The 18,617-nt window shown below is 40.8% G+C and overlaps 1 protein-coding gene across 16 annotated transcripts in view; it reads left to right on the top strand.

Moving 5' to 3' along the window:
• ank1a (ankyrin 1, erythrocytic a) overlaps positions 1–18,617 on the top strand; it is a 185,442-nt gene that overhangs the window by 51,176 nt on the left and 115,649 nt on the right. For all 16 annotated transcript variants that reach the window (XM_072434207.1, XM_072434206.1, XM_072434199.1 and 13 more), the window contains exon 2: positions 11,883–11,975. In XM_072434207.1, coding sequence (XP_072290308.1) covers positions 11,883–11,975 — 93 coding nt within the window. The remainder of the gene's footprint in view (positions 1–11,882; positions 11,976–18,617) is intronic.

Here is an 18,617-nt window from a genome sequence, read left to right as displayed (position 1 = left end):
GTGAATCTACTCCTGTGCTGCCTCTTGAGCTTCTGCAGTTATAAATGCATGGTTTTGCTAATGTCGCTAATGTCTACATGGAGCTAATGTAAATAATAGAAATAAATTATTCTCAAATATTGATTTATATCTTGCACAGGTAAAAAAAAACTGTGTGGGCTGAAATATTAACCCACACAGTGTTATTACTAATTTGAGTACATTCCTTGTTTTTATGATTGAGTCATTACTGTAATATTTTGGCAATTGTTTTTCCAACTTGACGACTGGAAGAAAATAGAACTCCTATGTCCAAGTTCTGAGGATGATTGGAACGCAGCATAATGGCCTGTCTGTGTTCTGTTAAATAACCACCAGTCAGTTACAGAATTGACCAAATCAGAAGAAAAAGACAAGAAAAACAACAATAGAGGCTCCCACAGCAGTTTGTTTGAAAAGAGCCAAGAAAATTAGGAGAAAGTGGCGTTTATTTGTTTTTTGCACTTTTTTGCACTTTTTAAAAGCTTCCACTGCTGAACTGTGCTCACTACTGCCCCCATTTACAGCTCCAGTGCTACAGATCCACAAGCTCTGAGGAGATGGACCAAATGATGGGCAGAACTGAGCAGAGGATGGACACAGTGAGAAGAGGAACCAACACTTTTACTCAAGTTCTTAAAAAAAACAAATACTCAAATAAAAATGTGGTGCTGGAGAAGTTACAGCTTGGATAAATAGTTAAGCAAGTAAACATAGCAGAAGATGAAAAGGCAGATGAGTGGAGAACAGGGGTGGGGCCACTGCTATTTTTAGAAGCATTTATCTTGAGGGGTCGTGTCCCGCTCGCTGTGGCTCTAATGGAGGTGAGCCATGTGTCTGTCCTCCTCTATACTGAAAAAAAGGCCTGAATTATGGAGATGTTCAGGAAGAAGGAACCCATGAAGTAGTTCTGGCAAAAAAAACAGGACTTAACCATGACTAAACCAAAACCAAATTATGTCAAAGTTAGGTCTAAATCAGAAACCAGAAACCAGTACCAGTTTCAGGGTTTACACCAACAACCAACGTTTCTGACTAAACTAGGACAAAATCAAAGTCAAACCATGACTAAACCATATCTAAACCAGGATTATGCCAGAACTAAACCAGTATGACTAAAACAGGAACAGCCAACCAGGGCTAAATTTAGGCAATACCTGTCCTGGACTCAGTGAAGTTTTGTGTAACGATTATCCTGACCAAAATAATTGCGAGAAATAATGATACAGTCAAAAATAATAATACAGTCAATATTATAACAAAATTGTACTTCTAACAACATTAATCATTTCTCATTACTTAACAACTATAATAGAACTGTACTTAGCCATGAGAGAAAACACCAGTGATAAGTATTTATTTTCAGCGCAATCTTAGTTACTCATCGTCAAAGTACTGCTTAAGCGCTGTTAGGATACCAGCTCTCAGATTAACACAGCTCAGAGCTGAAGTTAAAAAAAAAAGCTGATTCTATCTAAACGGATGGACAGTGAGTTTCAGACAACAGTAAACAATAAGTCTTTGTGAGCACAACAACCCTAAATGAAGAACAGATGTTTGAACTGTTCCCTTTGAAATAGAAATGGAGCATTTCTCAGATTGTATGCCACAGGCCATAGCTCATGTTCAGCTCCAGTCTCACTGAGCTGCAGAGGCTGCACTAGCACTGATTCATGAATGGTGCAGGTGCTGGACTTTAGGTAGTGACCATTCAGTTCAGACAGAGGACAAAGCACAGGTTTAAACACACAGGATTTCAGCTTTAAAACTGGCAACACAAATGACAGACTCATGTGAGGCTCATTCTGCTTTCTTGTTGAAGAATTGTCTTGGGAGACAAAATAACTTGTCTTGTACTTGTTAAAATATTAATCAAGAATGAATTAGCTTTGCAATTGTCATCAGCAAATGCTATATTACAGGTTTATATTACATGTGTATCTTGTATCTGGGGATGTTTGTAGAATTCAACATTTGAAAAAAAAAAATTAAATGTGAATTTGATGTCGTAATCTCAAACAATGGGCTAAAAGATCTCTTTTAAAGAAATTAAATTAAACTAATTTGAAAATAAATACATAAACATATTTAATTTGATAATTTATGTCATTGTTTGGCTGCACAAAGGTTGAATATGATTCATATTGTTTAAGGTTGCTGCGGAGCAAACAATAAAATTACAAAAGAAATGTACAATGAAATCAACTTGGAGAAATGTCAGAGAAACTTAAATTTTTGCTAGGTACATGTTTTCCTTGATGAAATAAATGCATTTAAATTTAATTAACCCTGAAAAGCACTAGTGACCCTAGATACACACATGTATGACTAGGAGCCAACATATTGTTCCAGCAGTTCCATGTAAGCGCTGCTCATGAATGTGCCTTCCGACATGCTAATAACCAGGGCGCATTAATACAGTTAGTTCCATGTGCAGGGATGATGAATAGCGTGTCATGAGTACAGCAGCTGGTGCTAGGTCTAACGTTCACATGTGCTGAGGCTCCGGGCTGGACCCTCACAAAGGAGCAGACTCTAAAGAACCATAAAAGGAGTAGAGAAAATCCACGGTGCTCCCATCTTTGCAGAAGAATAGAACGGCGTCAGACAGAAGCTGATGCGGGCCGAGCTGTCTCCTTGAGTTTATCTCCTGCATGCATGTGTTTTCTTATGGTAATGTCCCACGGCGGAGACAGGCGCAGGGACGGGGGGACAGCGGGACAGTGTAGGACGTGTTGTTGATATGAGACGCAGGGAAGATGTGTGCAAGCCTCCTGCTGGGCGCGACAGTAGGCTATACCTGCTCTTTTCTTTAGATGCTACGCCATAATTAGCCTCAGCAATTACAACAATTGCTTTTGAACTGCATCAAAAATGCATAGTAAGATTTTTAAGGGTAGAATAGCTAAAAACATCTATACGTCTAAATAGTATATTATTTATTAAAAAATAGTTATGTTACAAAAATAAGTTTTTGTCCAAGAAATTACAAGAATTTATTTGGAGTAACCTCTATTCAAGTAAGAGTAACCCTCTGGATGTATCATCTGATTTATAATTTGAAGGGAAAGGATTGACCCTGCGACAAGCTGGCCCCTGTCCAGGGTGTACCCCGCCTAAAGCCCAAAGTCATAAAACATTGAATAATGCACTGATGTGAACAGATGTGGCTAAAGCTAGAGTAAACAGGAAACTACTTGTGGTTTAGCATCGGCTTTTTCTGCATTTATGTCTGCTATCTTGTTTTCACCTGAGTCTGTGTTCTCTCTTGTCCAATCATCTGCCTCAAAAGCGCTACGGGAGCCGAAAGCAAGTCAGACCGTAAAAAACTACTATAAACTACTGTAGTTTTCAGACTTTAAGCCGCTACTTTTTTCCCACGCTTTGAACCCTGCTGTCATTATAACGGTGCATCTAATTTATAGATTTTTACTGGCTAACTGCCACCGGGAGGCAATCTAGCAGGAAGTGCAAGCAATTGACACACTGTAGAAGAAGACGACAGTGGTCACTGTCCAGGGAACATATCGGGTTTTCTACATTTTAAACTTCAAAACGCTTTGTGTTTTATTACAATCAGACTCATATTCAGAAAGAAATTTTCAGATAAATTAGTCTAATGAGGAAGTGAATCTAGACGCAATGAAACACAAAGACACTCACAGCGCGTGGACATGCAATATACAACGCTCTGAAGTTTAGAACCGCATTTGCCGCAATGAAATGCGACTTTCTTGGCCCGATCCGCCCCACGAGTCAAAAGACAACTGCGCATCACTAACATGGACCATATTTTTGTGTAACATGTCTCATGTTAAACATAACCCTCACTCGATAAGTATGAGCTCAGGAGCAGATGAACCAGATGGTAAGACACAGACACAGATAAATCAGCTCACAAAGTACCAAGGACAGAAGTTAAACTTCAAAATGCTGTGTGTTTTATTACAATCCAACTCATATTCACGAGAAATGACGACGCTATATTTATGTGTAAATATCTCATGTTACAACGTGAGCACCTGTGGTTTATTGACAGGTGTGGCCCGTATATGTACAATTTCTATTTTCTTCGTAAATGTTGTGCTTGCGGCTTTTATTCAGGAGCGCTGTATAGCCCAAACAGTAGTACTACTCACAGCTCACTTTGGATCGCTTAAAAGGGCTGGTTCGATTCACTTATGACAGTGGAGTGAAGGGATCCAAAGAGCATTGGTTTTATGTAGTAGTTGTTGAATGTATTGTTCGCTGAATGAGGCAGGTGTGACTGCTATAAAAGGTGCGGTCAATAGCTGTCAATATTTAGAGGTTTTGACCAGGTTTAAGGTTTATATCAGGACCATCAGCATGAAACACAAAAACAAAGCAAAAATTCCTGTGATTGTTGTTAGTGTTGTAAAAGGACTTTAAACCATGAGATGAATATGGTGTTTGTCAAGCCAATCACTACCAATAATTATATATAGTATGTTTTCTAGAACACACAAATACTAGGAAGTTACTGCTATTTTCAGAAATATTGGAATTTGTTGGCTTAAAGGTTTAGTGAAGTTCAGTTGGTCTTCTGATAAATACATTGAAACTTCGCTTGAACCTGAGAAAAAGTGAAATTGAATGAGTTGTTCACTCAACTATAATCAACATTAGTGGACCAAAAACAGTTATTTAGGCCTCTGCCCTCCTTTGGAAATTGTGACATCATCAAATGCTAAAACGTGAGCGCAGCCCATTCCTCCTCCAAACAAGCACACTGTCTCATATATGAAGTGCTGTTTTACAAATGTGTCAGGTAAACCCACTATCCAACCCTCCCCTGCATAATAAAGTAAGTCATTTATTATGTCCAGTCTGATGGATTGCTGTACATTTATGCGGCCCCTCCCCTCGCCAAACCACCGCCGCAGTCCTTCCACCACAGCAGCAGATGAAAACGCTGAGTCAGCTTCAGTCAAGGCCACATTTAGTTCCTCGAGATATCATGACTTAATAACTCATGACTCCATTTATTTAAACAGAAGGACATTACAGAACTTTTGACATGTTACTGACGGATTTGGTTGTTTTTTAGAATGCTTTTAATTGATATAATGCTATTTAAAATGATAGAGGTTAGACGTTTGATTTCCACCAGAGTGCTTGAGGTAAGACCAGGTGTGTCTTGAAAAAAGTCAAATTTGAGTTAAAAGATTCACACATTGAATCATTCACAATGCTGGACTCTGAAAACTCTGAAAGAACAAAACAAGCAGTGACACAGGCATTATGTAAAACCTTTTTTTTTTTTACTAAAAGGTCAGGGTAATTTGGTAATGTTTTATGTGATGTGCCACATAATCTTTTCAACAAAAATAGTGTGCTAAAAAAAAACACTGGGTTATACTTATGACATGAATACAGTGATCAATACCGCTTATGAGGGAACTTTGTATAAAAAGATTCTGAGTTCTGAGACTAGATCCGTAGAGTGAGAATGAAATCGGATAAAAGTTGACGTTTGACATTTGTAGCTGATCCAGAACATATTTTCTCTTTTATACAATCGTTTTAGTGCTGGTTTCACTGATAAAGGAGACAATAAAATAGAAATGTCTCAATTAAAACGTCACCAAATCATAATTGTGATTATTTTGGTGATACATTAAATCATAAATGTTTGAAACATACTTTTATATACTGACAAAAGTCACATTTTTATTGCAACATTTTTGCTATTGAGAAATTGTAATTAATTGCACAGCTCTATTCAAAATACAAGCACAATTAAACGTCTCTGGGGGGAAAGAACATGCTTCCTTTGGCCCTGGCTGCCCCAGAAGACAACGTGGCAAAGAGCAAGCACATTGCACCAAACAACGCGCAACAAGACTCAGCATCAGATTGCGCTTGCGTTGTCGTTAGCCCTGCGCGTTGGTTTTATTGTAAAATGCTGTGAAATGCCAGGGGGCAGGGGGCTTGGTGCGGTACTTGTGGACACTTATCCTTTTATCCTCCTAATCTCCGGAGGAACCCTGGGAGCCAGCCGTGCGTGTCTGGAGCCCCCCCCCCCCCAGGCCCCTGTTATCAGCGCCCCCTCCCTGTCAGCACCAGCCGGCTGCCTCTTAATCCAATTATTCCTCTAAGCTGACACGCTCGGCAAGTCCCAAAACTCAGTGAAAGTCTCCCATCGGACAGGCATTTTTTTGCTCATGGACAGTTTAGAATAGTTCTGTTCGGAGTTAAAAAATAAACAGCAGGAGGTGGCCAAAGCGGTGACCTGGGGACGGTGAGACTATTTTGGGACGTCCTGAGTGAGGATGTGGCCTCTGCTATCTCTCCGGTTCACTCTGACTTTGGGTGTCCTCACTGTCCACATTAAGCTGCTGCTGCTGCTGCTGCTGCTGCTGCTGCTGCGGCTGCTGCTGCGGCTGCTGCTGCGGCTGCTGCTGCGGCTGCGGCGGCTGCTGCGGCGGCTGCTGCGGCGGCGGCTGCGGCGGCGGCTGCTGCGGCGGCGGCTGCGGCGGCTGCTGCTGCTGCTGAGATGACCACTTTAATATGCCCTAACTCTATTGGGTGCAACTTAATGACAAATACTTAATGTAAGACACCAAACGTCTTGACACAGCTTTAAGGAGCCCATTGAATGTGCAAACATTTGATTACATCTCACAATATTACATTTTAACTAATCCCCCTCCAATTCATGTAATTCAGTTTAACTTTTAACAAGTAACTAGTAATGTGTAACTGATTACTTAAGTATACATAAATAACTAACTAACTAATGACTAACAGATCTAAATTAGGACTAATTCTGGAAGCTGTTCTCAAAATAAAGTGAGGAGTCTGGACAGCTCGCACACTGGACCACAGTTTGAAACACTGTTCTAATGGAAATAGAATAGAATTAAAGCCGCAAGCGGCATCCAACGGCCCTCGCGGGCCGCCGGCCTTCCGACTCTGCGCTTTCGACTTGATGAAGATGGCGCCCTTATTGTGTTGAATTAAAAAAGAACTTGACAGACGGAGACACATTGGACATGGCCAATCCAGTGCAAATGAACACAAGTGTCAGTCAAATGTGCTGCTCCGCCGCACAGAGACCGTAGCACTTAGAATATAAATATGGATAACTTTTGATGCCCCGCTTGTGTAGATGATATTTCCCAAAGTAAAGCTTGATCGAGCTATTGCCCACGGAGGAGTTTGTTAAAGTGTGAAGCATAAATTTGAACATTTCATAGATTTAGCGTTTTTCCCATTTGTGACAGTATATTTGCAGCTCCACGGCACAGAGACCGTAGCACTTAGAATCCAAATATGACTAACTTTTGATGCTTCCCTTGTGTAGATGATTTCCCCCAAATATGAACTTGATCGAGCTATCGCCCTAGGAGGAGTTTGTTAAAGTGTGAAGCGTAAAAATGTGGTCATTTTAGAGATTTCGCTGTTTTCCCATTTCTGACATATATTTGCGGGTCCGCCACACAGAGACCGTAGCACTTAGAATAAAAATATGGATAGCTTTTGATGCCCCGCTTGTATAGATGATTTTCCCTAAATATGAGTTTGATCGGACAATCGCCCTAGGAGGAGTTTGTTAAAGTGTGAAGCGTAAAAATGTGGTGATTTGAGGGATTTCGCGATTTTCCCATAAGGATAACATGGGATATTTCTGTCATGGCTACGGTTACGCTGTACAAAATATGACTTTGTCTCTCATACTTTTATGATCAGGATGGCAAATTAGAATTTTGTGCAAAATATCATGTCATTTGGAAAAACTCTATTGTTTATAGGCCACTCTGAAGGCCAAATAGTCAGAATTCTGGGAAACGTTTGAGGCTCCGTCGCACAGAGACCTTAAAAGCTATCCTTAAAATTTGGATAACTTTAGATGCCCCACTTGTCTAGAGGACGTACACCGATTTTGAGGTCGGTGGGCAAAACGCACTAGGAGGAGTTCGTCAAAGTTTGAAACAGAAAAATGTGGATATTCGAGAGATTTAGCGGTTTTCCCATAGGGATAACATGGGAGATTTATGTCATCGCTACGACTACGCCGTAAAAATTAAGGCATTTGTCTGATTGGCTTTTTTGATCGGGACGCCAAAATAGAATTTTGGGTAAAGTTTAGAAAATTTTTGTAAAACAAATTTTTGACCTTCAATGTTAATTTAAAGGTCACTCTGTAGGGGGCGCTATCGCGCCCATTTCAATTTTGTCAGCCTAAACTGGTCCAAACTAGAAAGTTTAACAACTGATTCAAATTTGGTCTCAAAAAATTGGATAACTTTAGATGCCCCACTTGTCCAGAGAACGTACGCCGATTTTGAAGTTGGTGGGCAAAACGCCCTAGGAGGAGTTCGTCAAAGTTTGACGTGAACAAAATGGCTAACACAGCGTGTTTTAATTTTCAAAGGAAGATGGCGGCCATAGGGTAAGTCTGGGGGCGTGGCCACAATGATTTTTTTTTGTTTGTCCTCACGAGAGGAATGCGTGTCCCGAATTTCGTAGCTTTACGTCAAAGTTGACCTCGGGGCGTCTCCCATAGGCGCAATGTATTTTGACTTTTGTCGGTGGCGCTGTCGCGCCATTTTTTAACGAAAAAAAAAATGGCCCAGAAAAAATTACATTTTTCGCCGATTCTGAATTTTGGGCAAAGTTTGGTGAGTTTTTGAGCATGTTCAGGGGGTCAAATTAGAGTTCAAAGCGATGAAGAACAAGAAAAATAATAATAATATTTTTAGCAAAAACAATATAGCCGTTTCCACTATAACAACAAATTATACATCGTTTGAAAGCTCTAAGCCTTCCCGATGCCGCCATGGGGTGGAATCATCATTACGAGCGCTTACGCGCTCGTCACTCCCTATTCCGTCGGGATGCCCCGCCCACTCCCCATAGACTTCCATTGATTTGAGCAGATACAAGCATGGCCCATGCCTGCGGCATGGATTCTCGCATACGGGACAATGCCAGGAGGGTTTTTGAAGGAATGCAGCGCTTCGCGCTGCTGTTGTCAACAATTAGTGAATGGGCTACGCCCATTCACTAATTGTTGACTATTTCTGTCATAGCAGGAGTAAGTATGCATGATCCATGCCTTCGGCATGGGCTAGTTCACTGTACTTGCCAGGGGCGACGGGGCACCAAACATGCGGGCTGCGCCCGCATGTTTGGTCAGACAGTTGCAACGCTGCCTTCGGCAGCGTTGCGGGAGCAATAGGCCCTCCGCCCTGCTGGGGCTCGGGCCTAATGAAGGGTGGCTGTTTGTTTACGCAACAAGATATAGTTCATCAGAGAAAATACTTTTCATAATTTTGACAAAAGGGAAACGTTACTCTGAAATAAAGTACTTCTTTACTACAATTTGTGGACCTTCCTATGGATTTTAAAAGATTGATAATGCTATCAACTATCGGCTTCAGTAGCAGAAGAAAAATATTAGATATCGGTATTGGCTAGAAAAAAAACATAAAACATAGTTATTCATGCATTTTAATGCATGAATAACACTCGCTTCTGTAAACATTTGAAACAAAAAGTGATTGTTTTTAAATGAATCAATTAATTATTCATTAATGACCATTTCTATTTTGACTAGACCTTAGAATTTGCTTTAATAAAAAAAAATATAATGATTTTCTGATTTTAGCTTCCCCCATGTTGTGATGTCATCTGAAACAATTGTGGGATTTCACCTTCCAGATCGTCAGCAAATGTCTGTCAGCTCATCGCAACACGTCTGTATAGTTAATGACACATTGCACTTTTGATATGAGTAATTAAGTGCATTTTTATAGTCATTCATGTGTGGACATTAATCAGAGCACATTTGGACCAAGCAGGTCTGAGGTGAAGAGGGCGTGGCTGTAGGTGCTTTTACTCCTGACGCTGCGAACAGATGGGCGAGTGCAGGGTGACCGTCGGAGGGTCCCAAGGGTGCTGCAAATCCACCGTCTTTAGACACTGTTGTTACAATGATGAGCAGTGGAGAATGTTGAAGGGCTGTACTATGTTTTATATGCAAATGTGGGAAAGGCTGTTAGTGGTTGGAAGTATTTGAATTTTAAAGACAGAATGCCAATAGGAATGGCTGATTTTTTTTTTTTTTTATATCTTTTCTTACACCATTGGTCCATGATTGTCAATGCTGTTACACCATTGGTCCATAACCGTTAATGTTTTATGTACAAGCTCATAATTTCCCAGCTTTCTTGGAAAGTATTTGAAATTTTCTGATAAGATTCGAAAGAAGAACCATATTTTCACCAGGAGAATTGAATAGACTGACAAGTAATGAATGATTTATGTAACAGATAAACCTAGTGCTTAGGTAAAGAGGTCAATGATGTAATAAAGGATGTATGAGGCAGAGGAGACTGATGGTTCTGTAGTGGAGGTGGGGGAAAAATGCGGCTAAAACACAAGGAGGATACTTATAGGAATGGCTTGAGAGGCAAAGTATCAGGATGAGCAGGAACAAAGAAATGTATGTTTTTTTGTTTTGTTTTTAAGGAGGAGCTTAAGTGTGTCTGTGTTTTGTGCTTGATATTTGGCATTGAAGACTTGGAAAATGCACTCCAATGTCTTCTCAAGTTTTAATTTAATGTTAAGGAAGCGTTTTTGAACTGTATTTCATTATTGTTCTAATTGTTGTTGAAATGCACTTCTGTTTTTTCTGGTTGTTCAACATTATATGTACACAACACTGAAATGATTCCTATGTTTGGCTACAACTTGCAATGCTGTGTTGTTTGTACATGTCTTTATCTTGTACACGGTAAGTACCACATTCTGAAGCTCATTGTGAATACAGCGGTTTTGTCCATATCCCAGTGTCCCCCTTGTTCCACTGTCCACATGTCCACTTGTCTGCCCACTCATCCCTCCCCATCATATCACGGCCGTACACAAAACGCTCTTGGCCCCACTCGTCCTGACACGAGCTGTTTCCATGGAGATGTGGCGAGATGGGGGGGTGGGAGGGATGGCGGTGGTTTTAGAGTGGGGAGGGTTTGGTTGGGAAACTAGAGGTGTGTATTTACTTGCCATAATATAAAACATTATTTGACATACTTACCTGAATTTAGATTGGGGTAAAGCTACCCAAAAAAAGTTACCAATGTAGAAAGTATCTATCACTGTCTTTAACTTATAGGTTGAACTTTTAGGTTTGGGTTCATTGAAAGTCAGTTTTTTTGTGTCTTATACCAGTTTATTTTGCTTCTCCCGTAAAGTACTTTTGTAATGTATATATTATTTTACTGACAAAAGCAGAATATATTGCCCCTGCAATGTTGAAGTTTATCCGTGCAGGCCGGTCCACACCTCCAGTGACCCTAGCCTCCATCTCCACTGCTGATGTTCACCTGTACTCTCCTACCTCTCTGGAGGGAAAAGGTTTCTCTCCCTCTTCTCTTTGCTATAGTCTTTTCTTTCTCCTCTCTTTTTCTCTCCCTCTTGCCCCCCTTTCCCCGCTCCTCTGGCTCTTCCTAATCCTCTCTCCTCCTCTCGTCTTTCTTCCTTGCCTTACCTCTTCTCATCTCATCTCATCACTTCCTTTCTCCTCCTCTCCTCCCCTCCCCTCTTCTGCTCCTCATATGTCCCTGCTTCTTCTATTCCCTTTCCTTTCTTCTCCTCTTTCTCTTCTGTTTTCCTTTCCCTCTTCCCTTTTAATCGTCCCCTGGCCAATCCCAATCTTCTCCTCTTCTCTCCTACTCTTCTCATCTCTCCTCCTCAACCTTCTCTGCCTCCTCCTGCACCTCCTCTCTTCACTCACTCCTCTTTCTTTTCTTCTCTTTTCTCTCCTCCTCTCTCTTCCTCCTCTTTCTCTTTTCTGTCGCCATTAACGGGCTGTGTCTCTATGTCGTGTGTCCCTGTAGGCCCACGCCGTGCACCGCTGGCTAATCGATCAGGACAGTAGTGTGAGCTCTGAGATGCCCGATGGCCAAGGAGTATGGCACTTTGATGATGAAGTAAATATCTGCTCCACGTATACTGGCTTTTCTATTTCTATGTATATATATTTCTGTGTATATATATTTATCTCTGCTGTCACTAAAGTGTGTGTGTCACCGTGTGGTTGTACAGTGTATATATATATATATATATCTATGGTTTGTGTTGTGTGCTTCTGGTATTTGTAGTTCTTTTGACTATATCGTGCTGTGAGCTGAGTCAGGAGTTCTTGGTCCACGCTGGCGCTTTTTCTTGTCCTTTTTCGAATTCTGATTTCAAGTTTGATTTTTGTTGCACACTTCTTTTATTTGAGTTCAACAGCTCCACTTTGGTGTCTGTGTTTTTCCCTGATGCAGCATATTACAGAGCAAGAGTCCACGGGCAAAATATAGCCTCTATCTGTTAGCATTTGTGTTTCTCACCAAGTAGTCCTACACTAGCGCTAACCAAAGACTATTTTTCCTGTGGGTTCTGCTGAGTGGTGGAATATGCTTGTCGTGGTGCCAGTGTCTGTTGGACCAGCTGGTGGTGTGATGTTTGTTTGTGTGTGTGTGTGTGTGTGTGTGTGTGTGGGAGTGTGTGTGTGGGAGTGGTGTGCATGTGCATGTGCATGGACTGTGCTTGGCTCTGTACTCTGCATGTTGTGAACGTGTTTGGTGAATGCGCTCTTCTGGAGCTGAGGTCGATGGTGAGCAGAGATTCTGGAATTAACTGCGATTGATAAAGTGGACCACAACCGCATTTTCTCTTTGCTGTAAAAAAAAAACACATTCTATATTCCAGAATAGAAGCAGCTGGGGGCAAAACTGGAACATAATGTGATTTCAATGTAGAAACTGGGATTGACCACAAAATATCACAAAATATGAAAATTCAACTTGGTTTCAGATTTTTGGGTTTTACCGGACAAATATTAACTGATAAGTCCACATTATGTTTGCATTTTATCTACAGATATATTACATAATGTACCATTAATTATACATTATACTTGAGGCTAGAAAATAGGATTCAGAAGTATTCAAAATCAGATACTAATCAACAATAAAACACTGAAATTAAACACTCGCAAAATTCACATAAACAGAACAAAATGTGAAGATTTTTAGAATGATCTTCAGTCTTATCAGAACTAGTATAACACTGCATGATAATATTAAAGAACATGCTATAATGTGTTAAAAATCACATTCAAAGAGTCTAATTTATTATCATTGTGGAATCGGAATCAGTTTTGTCTTTTTTTCCTTTGTATTGAAATTGAGCTGATAGTGGTACATTTTGACATTGTAATTTGAACTAGAACTACTTGAAAATAGTAAAAAAAAAATGATTTATGGTCTGCTTTATTTTGCCTCCAGTCTGCAATTTAGAACATTCTGATGACAGAACCTTTTAAAGGGTTTATACAACAACCATATGCTAGCTATACATACAGCTAATATTCTAACCAAGATAATTGAAGATTACTGTGCTGCACCAGCCAAATAAGAGTCCTCCATAGTCCATTCACAACAACTTAACATGTTTTTTACTAAATCAAAAGCATATAGCACTCGCATCACATCGAAGGGGACACATTTATAGCAATAATATGTCTACAAACTGGTAACTACATTAGTCCATCCGAGAAAATAAATGGATTGATAATAACTGCTAGACTCCACACTGATACATTCTGCCTGGTCAAGCTAATAAGTGATAGATATATAGATATATCATTATGCTAACAATGCAGACTCAAATTCCATCATAATCTTCTCCCTGGCTTCCTCAGCTCTTCTCTGCATGCCCTGTGCTCTGGTGGCTTGTTGTGGTGCAGTATTACAGATGCAGGTGTGGTGATCTGTGCCGTGTTTGTGCCGTGCCGTGCCGTACCGTTTTTGTGCCGTGTTTGGTGCTTGTGCCTGTGTCTGAAGTCTGATTTCTCTGTTCTGACTGTCTGGGAGGCGCCGTCCAAAGGCTCCATTGCTCCTCGCTTCCGGATGATCTTGAATCCTTGGAGAATGGATCATCTGAGCGCAATGTGGGCCAATGGAAGTGTGTCCTAGACGACCCCAAGACTTCCCCTCTGACCCCTGCACCCTTCGACCCAGCATTTGACCCAATCCTAAAGCTGCCCCTACATCTCCATATTGCTCCCCGAACACTGGAGCATCCGCGGGGTCAAAGTCAAAAGTGTGACATTGGTTTGGGGATTCTGAAAAATTAATTGGATACTTTCCCCCACAAGGCAAGTGGATAATGGTGGAGACAGCATCAGTCCGAAACAATATGGAGTCCTGTAATGCTCGGGAATGCATTTGCACTGGAAACTGCATCAAGCCTTTGGTTTGTTGAGATGCTTTTGTGTGAATGAGAAAGACGACATTTCAGTCACTTTTATACTGAACCTTTAGTAAGTGACAAACAATTGGAGCTGTCATAGCCTTTCATACACACAATGATGAACACAGGAGATCTCTCTCAGACAAGACACATCTAGTGAGATTTCTGCAATGAACTCTTTAAAGGTGTAAGTTGGTCATACTCTATGCTAACATTCAACATCAATGTCCTGTATATGCATATATTGGATGCCTGTAATGCAGATTGAGTACATACAGTTAACTTACATTGCCCCCTCCACTTCAGATCTCTTTTCTTCCGAAAATGTCCTCACCTTAGAATCTGTGTTCAGGGTAGTTCCGAGATATTTTGGTTTTAAGTTTTGACCACTTAAAATAAAAGAGATGATACATTTAATTGTCATGAGACTAAGAGCATCCTATGTAGAGTCAAAATTGGTATTTCTTTTTTTTTCTTTTTTTTTACAAATGGTAGTTTTGGGAAGTGGTCATTTGCAAATAGAGCCCTATGAAAGTATTCATTTGAAATGTTAAATTCTATCTACGTAACCTGCCAAAACAAGCACATGTTTTCTAGTCAACTTGTTTTATAGTATTTTAATAACAAAATATTTTAGAGAATATTCTACACAATACATTTTGCCAAGATATAATTTGTAAATGTTATATGATTAGTATATATGTATAACAGTTCAAGCGGACTCCAAATTAAATATAAAATTAGAAGACGTTATGAGAACAAAAGTGGACGTTTTTCTGTGGTGACACCCATTATTGATTGCAATACTGGGTTGCAATAATATATGCCAAAAACTCAAAAGGCCAAAATGGGTTTATTTTGGCAATGATTTATTGTTCCTTGACTTATAGTTACTCAATGTACTGTATTTATTTAGTAGTATCTATTTATTTATTTGTATTATTTCTTATCATTTTTGAACTGCTGTGTCAATAAATCACAATACAGAGCCAGAATACTTTTGATTGAATGCAGCGTTTCGTGTTTAACATCTTAAAACCTCCATTGGTTTAACATGAGGCTAGCTGATGTGCGATGACACAATCCCAAGATCTATAATGTCTTTGTGGCTGCTGATTGGTGCTCAGAACCTGGTCTGAACTGGGGCCAGAAACAGTCCAGCAGAGGAAACACAATCAGCTCAAAGCCTTCTCTGGCGGCATTTCCAGCCCCGACTGCAGTGTTCTGAGGATCAGGATCACTCTCTGCCTGATCACTGATACCACATTCTGTGTGCTTCTTATTTTCACATAAGTCCCTGCTCTGAGATACTTAGCTAAGCTAATTCTACATCTCAGAACTGTTGGATTCTGGACCAATACCAAAGAACCACAGCAGAATTGGACTTGGAATTCGTATAAATTCCTGATTCAACCAGGTCGCAACATGACTCATCTACTAAGTTATGTTCTACTTTTCCATGAATAATTCAGCCTCTCCTCCCCCCTTACTTTACAGCACAGCAAGTAGAACTTGTTTGTAGTATTGCAGTTGGAACACAATACAACAAAATATATATTATGAAGCATATTTATAGCAGTAGAGTCATCCACAAGTGGTTCATGGTAGGAAAGGTTTTAATGTTATTATATCTGAACACTGTTTTAGAAATCAACAATTTGACTTCCATCCAAAGTCCAAAGTGTGAAGACAATGAGTTCAAGTAGGAGAAGGGATGGTTTGGCAAAGTAGTGAAGGAGGCCATTTTTGTTAGGAAAGAAACCCTTCTTTAAATAGGAATGGTATGAGATGTAACCCCCTTCAGTCTACAACAGCCTCATAAGGCCGTGGCAGAAATCAAACCAAATGTCTTTTTTTTTTTATTGAGGCACAGCTCTGAGGATGAGGTGGCAGGTAGAGACTGAAACGGAAAGAAACATTCACTCCTTTCCCCTCCCACTCCCGTAAAAACATTCCTGTCCCGTCCCAATCCTGTCCCATCCTGCTCCTGTGTGGTAATTTTGATTGTAGATTTAAGTTGAAAAAAATAAAAATTTATTTGTGTATTCTGCTAATTTCACTTCACAGCACCTCCAATCGCACAGACCCAGCGCCTGAGCAGAGTTCAGGCTTCTTCACTTATAATTCATGACTAAATGCTGGGTGTGAGGAGCGTTTTTTTTTTTTTTACCTTTTAGACTAGAACCCACTGTTATTGCCGCCATAATTCCTTTTGTCCTCCTATCTCATAGGCTACTGTCTTTTGATAGTGTATAGCCTTTCAAAAGCTCTATGATGGAAATATCCCTTAATGGACAATTTTTTACAAAAAAAACACAAATATTTACCACAGGTTCATTACACGCTGGTCAGATCGTGTCCTAAAACATAAGCATCGCTCCTTCGCTGTTGCCAGTGGCTCGCTGCTGTGTGTGTGCGTGCGTACACTATGTTCACGCCACAGACCTTTCTATGTCACATGACCCGTGATACCATCTATCACATGGATGTACTCTAAAAGTCCTGTCTTTACACACAGTCAGAACAAATGGTCTGAATTGTCATCTTTGGAAAATCAATGAAAAGGCGAGCCATAAGGTATATGCAGGACGCGGGACAGAGGTCTAAATGGCAGGACAGTGCATCCAAAAACGAGACAGTTGGTTACCCTAATCGTGCACCCAACACACATACAGCAGAGTGAAGAGGCAAAATGAATAAGCAATAAGTACAAGTTACTCTTTTCCGCTCCCAGTGAAAACTTTTCTTGTCCTATCCTGATACCGGGATAAGTAGCAAAATTCCCTTCCGGAATCCTAGAAAATTGCCAGTTTCTAGTGGCAAGACCTCAATAGACCTCAAGTTTCATTAATTCAATTTCAATTCAATTCAATTTATTTTTGTAATGCCCAACATCACAACAGCAGTTGCCTCGGAGGGCGACAGTGAAAAACAGATTAAACAATGTTCATAGAGACTTGGCAATGTCCCAGCATCCAGTCTCCTTCGACAAATGTCCCAAGCTCCCCTGTCCTTAGACCCTCCTTCTCGGCCTTTATAACTCCTCCTTTTGGGCAGGACCAATCAGAGCGCAGAGAGTATAAATGCTGCTGTTCAAACCACTTCAATAACACATCAGATTCAATTCAATTTATTTTTGTAACGCCCAAAATCACAACAATCAGTTGCCTCTGGGGGCGACAGTGAAAAATTAATCAAGCAATGTCTGTGGTGGCGAGGGAGTCAAACAATGTCTGTGGTGGCGAGGGACGATGTCCCAGAGTCCTCTGTCCTTAGACCCTCCTTCTTGGCCAGGAAAAACTACAAAAAACCTCCTTGGGAAAAAGTAGAAACCTGGAGGAGTTCCAGAGTGAAGGAGAGATCTGACTCTCACAGACGGACTCTCACAGATTGAAAATGATTTTCAGATGTTTGTGATGTTTCAGCTGATGTGAGTTTCCTTTTCACTGCTGCACCAAAGGCAAATTCCACCAAATAGTTTGAGTGGCTCTGAATGATTTCTAAAACAGTATCCAGATGACTATCTTCGAAACATTTACTAAAATGTTTAGCTATAGGACATTCAACTACCATATCCACTGTTTCCTCAGCCATAACAAAAGCCTGTGCCTTAACAGTGTCATGAAGCTTCCCATGAACAACCAAAATTGCACAGTGCTCTAAGAACACATGTATGGTGTATGGGCTTTGTCTCAGTTATTAAACAATGCTTTTCACGATTCGGACAAATCAAAAAGTATAATAAAACAATGTCCATCACTCAGTCTCCAGTGAGCAATGTTATTGTGGCAATGTATTCCAGCGTCTCATAGTCCCACGTCCTGCCCTGCCCTGTTCCAATCAACTTCAGAACTCATCTCTCCAGCCCTGCCCTGTCCTGCTGACCCTGATGTTTTCCCTCTCCCTCTCCCTCGGTCCTGGGCCTCGGTCTGTTCCGGGAGACAGATGCCGTGAGCCAAGCCCCATTCGTCACAGTGCGACTGCATGGCACACTCAATAAGGCTGCGCTAACTGTCAGCCCGCCACTGTCACATAAATTCTGCCATGTCCGTCGGCCACTGCAGCTGCCCCCGCCTGCCCCGGCCCACTGTAGATGCACTACATTAGGAAGCCCATTCATGTCCAGCCTCAGCAGTTGGCAGTAATCTGTTTGGGCTCTGGGGGCATAAGGTTATTTACATGTGAAAAGGCCACAGGGCGTTGGGGAGATTGTAGGTCTCGTGCGTTGTTGATGGCATCGGCCGCATATTGGAGATTATTTAAAGCATAATATGGCTATTGCATGAGTGTGGGTGAGCGCGGGCTTTAATGTCATGTCTCAGTTAAGTGGG

This window comes from Eucyclogobius newberryi, unplaced genomic scaffold, assembly GCF_026437365.1.
Source record: "Eucyclogobius newberryi isolate DKJ021-1_F unplaced genomic scaffold, fEucNew1.0.hap1 SCAF_6, whole genome shotgun sequence".
In the NCBI taxonomy this organism is placed as follows: domain Eukaryota; kingdom Metazoa; phylum Chordata; class Actinopteri; order Gobiiformes; family Gobiidae; genus Eucyclogobius; species Eucyclogobius newberryi.
This window is presented reverse-complemented; position numbering and strand designations above follow the sequence as displayed.